At 53.3% G+C, this 6,990-nt stretch overlaps 1 protein-coding gene across 1 annotated transcript; it reads right to left on the minus strand.

The window, feature by feature from the left end:
- Positions 1–2,426: 2,426 nt before the first annotated feature.
- LOC105474394 (keratin 18) lies at positions 2,427–6,389 on the minus strand. Its single transcript, XM_071071681.1, has 7 exons — positions 5,880–6,389; positions 5,063–5,145; positions 4,261–4,417; positions 3,520–3,684; positions 3,307–3,432; positions 2,825–3,048; positions 2,427–2,611 (listed from the first exon to the last, which is right to left on the minus strand). Exons 1-7 carry the CDS (start codon positions 6,294–6,296, stop codon positions 2,491–2,493), a joined length of 1,293 nt encoding a protein of 430 aa, XP_070927782.1. The 5' UTR covers positions 6,297–6,389; the 3' UTR covers positions 2,427–2,490.
- Positions 6,390–6,990: the final 601 nt, after the last annotated feature.

Here is a 6,990-nt window from a genome sequence, read left to right on the forward strand (position 1 = left end):
TTATTGCAACCTCCACTTCCTGGGTTCAAGCGATTCTCCTGCCTCAGTTTCCCAAGTAGCTGAGATTTTAGGCATGTGCCACAACACCCAGCTAATTTTGTATTTTTAGTAGAGACAGGGTTTCACCGTGTTGGTCAGGCTGGTCTCAAACTCCTGACCTCAAGTGATCCACCCACCTTGGCCTCCCAAAGTGTTGGGATCACAGGCATGAGCCACCACACCCAGCCGATACATATACATTTTTCTGTAAAAGAAGATATGTTGGCCGGGCGCGGTGGCTCAAGCCTGTTATCCCAGCACTTTGGGAGGCCGAGGCGGACGGACCACGAGGTCAGGAGATTGAGACCATCCTGGTTAACACGGTGAAACCCCGTCTCTACTAAAAATACAAAAAATTAGCCAGGCGTGGTGGCGGGTGCCTGTAGTCCCCAGCTACTCCGGAGGCTGAGGCAGGAGAATGGGGGTGAACTCAGGGGGCGGAGCTTGCAGTGAGCCAAGATTGCGCCACTGCACTCCAGCCTGGGCGACAGAGCGAGACTCCATCTCAAAAAAAAAAAAAAAAAAAAAAAAGAAGAAGAAGAAGATACGTTATCCCCCAATTAAAGCATATAACCGGTTTTAGACATCAATTGTTTTCACTGCTACGTGACACAATTCCAATTAAAAGCACAGAACGATGACATTTCAGTTAGCTTTTTTTTTTTTTTTTTTGAGACGAGTCTTGCTCTGTCGCCCAGGCTGGAGTGCAGTGGCGCTATCTCGGCCCACTGCAAGCTCTGCCTCTCGGGTTCATGCCATTGAACTCCGGAGCAGCTGGGACTACAGGCGCCCGCCACCATGCCCGGCTAAATTTTTTGTATTTTTAGTAGACGGGGTTTCACTGTGTTAGCCAGGATGATCTCGATCTCCTGTCCTCGTGATCCGCCTGCCTCGGCCTCCCAAAGTGCTGGGATTACAGGCCTCAGCCACCGTACCCAGCCAACTTTTTTTGTTTTTGGAAACAGTGGTACTCTGTTACCTAGGCTGAAATGCAGTGGCACAATCACAACTCACTGCAACCTTGACCTTCTGGACTCAAGCAATCCTTCCACCTCAGCCTCCTGAGTAAGTGGGACTACAGGTGCATGCCACCATGCCCGGCTAATTTTTAAATTAAAAAAATTCCTTTTGCCTTAACCCAACATTTTAAAAATTAACCTAGTCTGGGCACGGTGACTCACGCCTGTAATCCAGCATTTTGGGAGGCTGAGGCGGGCGGATCACGAGGTCAGGAGTTCAAGACCAGCCTGGCTAATATGGTGACACCCCGTCTCTACTAAAAATACGAAAAGTAGCCAGGCATGGTGGCAGGCCCCTGAAATCCCAGCTACTCGGGATGCTGAGGCAGGAGAATCCCTTGAACCCAGGAGGCAGTTCTAGTGAGCCCAGATCGCGTTATTGCACTCCAGCCTGGGTGACAGAGCAAGACTCTGCCTCAAAAAAAAAAAAAAAAAAAAAAAAAATTAACCTAACCTAGGTCTTTGAGTGATTGATGCCTTGATCTTTAGTAGTTTTGTTTTGGCAAAACTGCTACAATTAACATCTACATGTAATCATGTTGGGTTAGGGCATTTGCACACAAATATGAAAGCAGCCAAGGAAGACACAAGGTGACATCTAGTCACTCCAAAGGGTACAAGCGGGTGGATCACTTGAGGCCAGGAGTTCCAGACTAGCCTGGGCAACATAGTGAAATCCCAACTCTATGAAAAATTCAAAAATTAGCCAGGTGTGGTGGCACTGCTGGGATTATGGGTGTGAGCCACCATGCCCAGCCTCGGTTAGCTTTAAGATGCCCATCCTTACCTATGGGTGCTTACTCAGGGGCACCTCTTTCCTAGATGGGAACTTCCACGATCATTTACTCAACTTCTAGCCAGACCTCTAGCACCCTAAAAATCTTATCTCCATTGAGTGAATGAACAGAGTTTAGGGCACCATAGGTTTGGAGAATGAGTATGGCCTGGGGTTGGAGGAAAAAACTGTGGGTGGGAAGCCCTAGGCAGTGGGCCAAGGATGCAAAGCAGCAGGGTAGGGTAGGGCCAGATGTGTCTGTCTCCTCTGTCCTCTGTCTTTGGCCTAATTTCCTCCTTTGGTTCAGACTTCTGCTAATGATCAGTCAGGGACCTTATGAACACCAGACTGCTTCAAGGCAAAGATTCCAAAATTCCCTTGGAGGGATCCCCACTGCCTGTGACCCATCACATCTACCGCTCCCTCCTCTGTCTCTGAGAAGTGTTTCCAAGAATACAGAGCCCTCTTCCTTCTACACCCCAATCTATATGAAACCCTCAGGGGTCAGAGGTGGTTTCTGCTGGGATCAGATGGGACTGTTGGGTTAGGGCATTTGTGCGCAATGAAAACAGCCAAAAGAAGAAAAAGTGACATCCAATGAACTCTGAACTTTTTATTGGCCTCCTGCTCCCCAAAGGGTACCCTGCTTCTGCTGGCTTAATGCCTCAGAACTTTGGTGTCATTGGTCTCAGACACCACTTTGCCATCCACTATCCGGCGGGTGGTGGTCTTTTGGATGGTTTGCATGGAGTTGCTGCTGTCCAAGGCATCACCAAGACTGTAACAGAACACCAAGCCCAAGTTATAAACAGTCCCGCGGAGAAGGGAGACAAGAAAGGTAGAGGGAAAAAGCCTCCTGACCTCTACCTTTATCTCCAAATCCCCCTCAGCCTCTTCCTCCAGAAAAGGGAAACCCAAGGCCAAACTTCATTTGCTCTGAGAGAAGTGATCTCTTGATCCCAGCATGTGTGGGTAGGAGAGCCCCACTCACTTGAATTCCTCGCCATCTTCCAGCAGGCGGCGGTAGGTGGCAATCTCAGCTTCCAGCTTGACCTTGATGTTCAACAGGGCCTCATACTCCTGGGCCTGTCGCTGTCCCTCTGCCCGGGTCTGTGCCAGCTCTGACTCCAGGTGCAGCAGGATCCCATTGAGCTGCTCCATCTGTAGGGCATAGCGGGCCTCCACCTCCCTCAGGCTGTTCTCCAAGCTGGCCTTCTGCAGGGGCACAAGGAGGAGGGGCAGGGTGCACTCAGAGTCCCAGGACTGCTCATCCCTTCACTTTTGGAAACTTTTTTGGGCATGTGCTGTGTGCCAAGTACTGGCGTAAGGGGTAGAAGTGGTGGGAAATGCAAAGAGGAAACTGACTCTGAGCTAAAGGAACTCATGATGGGAGGGATAGGATTTGGGTTGAGACAGGGTTGAGCCTGAGGCCAAGTGAAGGAGGAGCTGAGCGGGTGATGTGAAGGCACTCACCAGATTTCTCATGGAGTCCAGGTCGATCTCCAAGGACTGGACTGTACGTCTCAGCTCTGTGAGCGTCGTCTCAGCAGCTCCAACCTCGGCGGACTGTGTGGTGACCACTGTGGTGCTCTCCTCAATCTGCAGGGTGGGGACAGTCCATCAGGCCCCTCATTCCCTGTCTGCCTCCCTCCCACACCTTGGCAGCCATCCTTTCCCCTCACGCACCTGCTGAGACCAGTACTTGTCTAGTTCCTCTCGGTTCTTCCGAGCCAGCTCGTCATATTGGGCCCGGATGTCTGCCATGATCTTGGCGAGGTCCTGAGATTTGGGGGCATCTACCTCCACGGTCAACCCAGAGCTGGCAATCTGGGCTTGTAGGCCTTTTACTTCCTAAAGGTGACAGGGGCAAAAGTGAGGAGGGTTCAGGGTCAGAGCTCCAACAAGGTCCTTCGTCTGTGATTGCCTCTCCTAGGAGGCCTACAGTTGGAGAAAAGACAGGAGGAACCCCTTGGCTTGCACTCAGGGCAATGCCAGTTCTGGCCTTTCTACTCCAGTGGGTAGAAATGCCATCTACTCACTGACGGTTTCTCTCTCCTAACTTCACCCTGTCCCTTCATTCACCCTTCTCTTCACAAACCTGCTCCTTCTACCATCTTTTAGGAAGCACTGCCAACTCTACCTGCTCTCATTCCTCTATCACCCCCAGCTCCTAGTGTTAGCTGCTTCTACTTCCGTTCTCATCTCATTCTCTAACCCACATCATTTTGACCTGTAATTCAGGTGAGCCAGGGTGTACTTGACCCCCTGAGAATGCTCTTCATCAGAATGGTCTCATTAAGAAGAGCCCAGGCTGCTATTTCTAAACTTCTTAGCAAGGCTACTTGCAGGTGGCTTGTCCTGTCTATTCTCCCACCCAGACTTGTCATGGCCCCTCAATCCCTGGCCTGGCCACTGGCCCCTGCTTGCCTCTTCGTGGTTCTTCTTCATGAAGAGCAGCTCCTCCTTGAGAGCCTCGATCTCTGTCTCCAGCTGCAGTCGAGTGACATTGGTGTCATCAATGACCTTGCGGAGCCCATGGATGTCGTTCTCTACAGACTGGCGCATGGCCAGCTCTGTCTCATACCTGTAGGAGTGGAGGTGATCAGAGGGGCCAATATCTCTGATCCAGAACCTTCTCAACTCGTGCCACCTACTAAGAGCAGTTCTATGCTCATTGCGAACCAGCAACTTGAGTCAGCAATTAGGTGGTAATCCCCTGAGCACCATTCTTGGCACTTGGAGGACAGTATTCTTTTTTTTTTTGAGATGGAGTTTTGCTCTTGTCGCCCAGGCTCGAGTGCAACGGCGCAATCTTGGTTCACTGCAACCTCCGCCTCCCGGGTCCAAGCGATTCTCCTGCCTCAGCCTCCCAAGTAGCTGGGATTACAGGCATGCACTACCACGCCCGGCTAATTTTGTATTTTTAGTAGAGACGGGGTTTCTCCATGTTGGTCAGGCTGGTCTCAAACTCCCGACCTCAGGTGATCTGCCTACCTCAGCCTCTCAAAGTGCTGGGATTACAGGCGTGAGCCACTGTGCCCGGCCATGAGGACAGTATTCTTAAACGAGGTTATACAAATGAATAAATGAATACACTGATGGATGCCGATTCTCATCCACCCACACCTAAACAGGATCCCACTGTGAGCCCCTACCTGACCCAGCCTGGGGAGCAGACCCTTCTTAGCTCCACCCCTGGACCCCCAGCTCCCTAGCCCCCTCAACTTACTTGACTCTAAAGTCATCAGCAGCAAGACGGGCATTGTCAATCTGCAGAACGATGCGGGCATTGTCCACAGTATTTGCGAAGATCTAGGGGGATTGTCGAGAGAGGTTGCTCCATGAATAGAAAGTCAGGGATGGGTGGGCTGAGTGTGTAGAAAGTGTTATGTATCCTAGTGAAAACTTCCTGGTCCCAGGAATAGCCAGAGACTCTCCCTGGACACCTATCCCTTTTCATCTAGCCCCACCCATTCCCTCCTTTTCTGGATTCCCAGATCCCACCACTCTGCCCTTCTTGGGAAGCCTCAGCAGGCTGGCTAGCTGGCTGGCCTGCCTGCCCAGAAGTGAGCCGCTACTCACAACTCTTCTTTCTGGCCCTCTCCTGGCATTTTTTCCCTAGAGCACCTGGTCACTCTGGGCCCCCTACACCCTGGATTGGCTCCTCCCAAAGGCAGGCCTTCTGTTTACTCCGAGATGACTCAGCTTTAGCCACATCCGCTTAACCCTCCAATAGTCCCCACTCCGCCAGAGCCAGTGTCTCCTCTTTACGGGACTTTCCTCACCTCCCTCCATGCTGTCCACTTCTTCTGTAAAGCTCTCAACCCTGTCCCCTTCCCCCTCTCTCCTGGGAAAGAGCCCTCCCATGCCTAGCTGCTGCTCTAGGGTACGCTGTGGCTAGGAGAGTGGATGGAAATCCACGTATGCCCAACCCCCTACCGGTGGAGTAGGGGTTGGGATGGATACGGAATGAGGGAAAGAGGCAAAGGAGTGTGTAATTTGAGGATCAGACAAGACTGGGAATTGAGGTCCCTCCCACCCCTTACCTGAGCCCTCAGGTCCTCGATGATCTTGAAGTAATGGCTCCAGTCTCTGACCTGGGGTCCCTTCTTCTCCAAGTGCTCCCGGATTTTGCTCTCCAGCCTCCGGTTCTCGGTCTCCAGGCTCCTCACTCTGTCCAGGTAAGAGGCCAGGCGGTCGTTCAGGCTTTGCATGGTCTCCTTCTCGTTCTGGATGCCTCCCATTCCTGCCAGACCCCCGGCCATCCCTGAGGCCAGGCCCCCGGACCCCATGCCGCCCCGGAAGCTGGTGGAGCGGGACACGGAGATCCGGGAACCAGAACCTCCGGCGCCTGCATAGACACTGGCCGCGCTGCTGACCGGCCGGGCGCCGTAGCTGGGCGCCTGGACAGAGCCCAGGGACCGGTAGTTGGTAGAGAAGGTGGAGCGAGTGGTGAAGCTCATGCTGTATGGGAGGAAGGCGAGACGACAGGACTCAGGCTTTGCCGACGAAGGTGGCGGCCCGCGCGACCCGAGTTATATCGCAGAGTGAGGCCCCGCCCCCGCCCTGGAGCCGCTTCGGAAGCCGGAGCCACAGGTGGACCGCGCGGAGCCCGCGCCCTCCGCCCCGGGCCGCCCCGCCCCAGGCCCCACCCCTGCGCCCTCCGCGCAGCCCTGCCAAGCCCCGCTCATGCCCCAGAAACGGGGTGGCCAACAGGGCACGGACACGGGCAGCAGGTGTTGCTGGACCTCGAGGCTGCTTTCAGGGCAGGAAATGACGTTATTATGCCCTTCTCCCCCAGGTGGAGGAGGTGCTGGCGAGTTTGAAATTTGGGAGTCTTGGCCGGGCGCAGTGGCTCATGCCTGTAATCCTCGCACTTTGGGAGGCCGAGGCGGGCGGATCACGAGGTCAGGAGATCGAGACCATCCTAGCCAACATGGTGAAACCCCCTCTCTACTAAAATACAAAAAATTAGCCGGACGTGATGGTGCACGCCTGTAGTTCCAGCTACTTGAGAGGCTGAGGAAGGGGAATCGCTTGAACCCGGGAGACGGAGGTTGCAGTCAGCCGAGATCGCGCCACTGCACTCCAGCCTGGCGACAGAGTGAGACTCCGTCTCAAAAAAAAAAAAAAAAAAAGAAAAAAAAAAAAAGAAAA

The sequence above is a fragment of the Macaca nemestrina genome, chromosome 10 (assembly GCF_043159975.1).
Source record: "Macaca nemestrina isolate mMacNem1 chromosome 10, mMacNem.hap1, whole genome shotgun sequence".
NCBI lineage: Eukaryota > Metazoa > Chordata > Mammalia > Primates > Cercopithecidae > Macaca > Macaca nemestrina.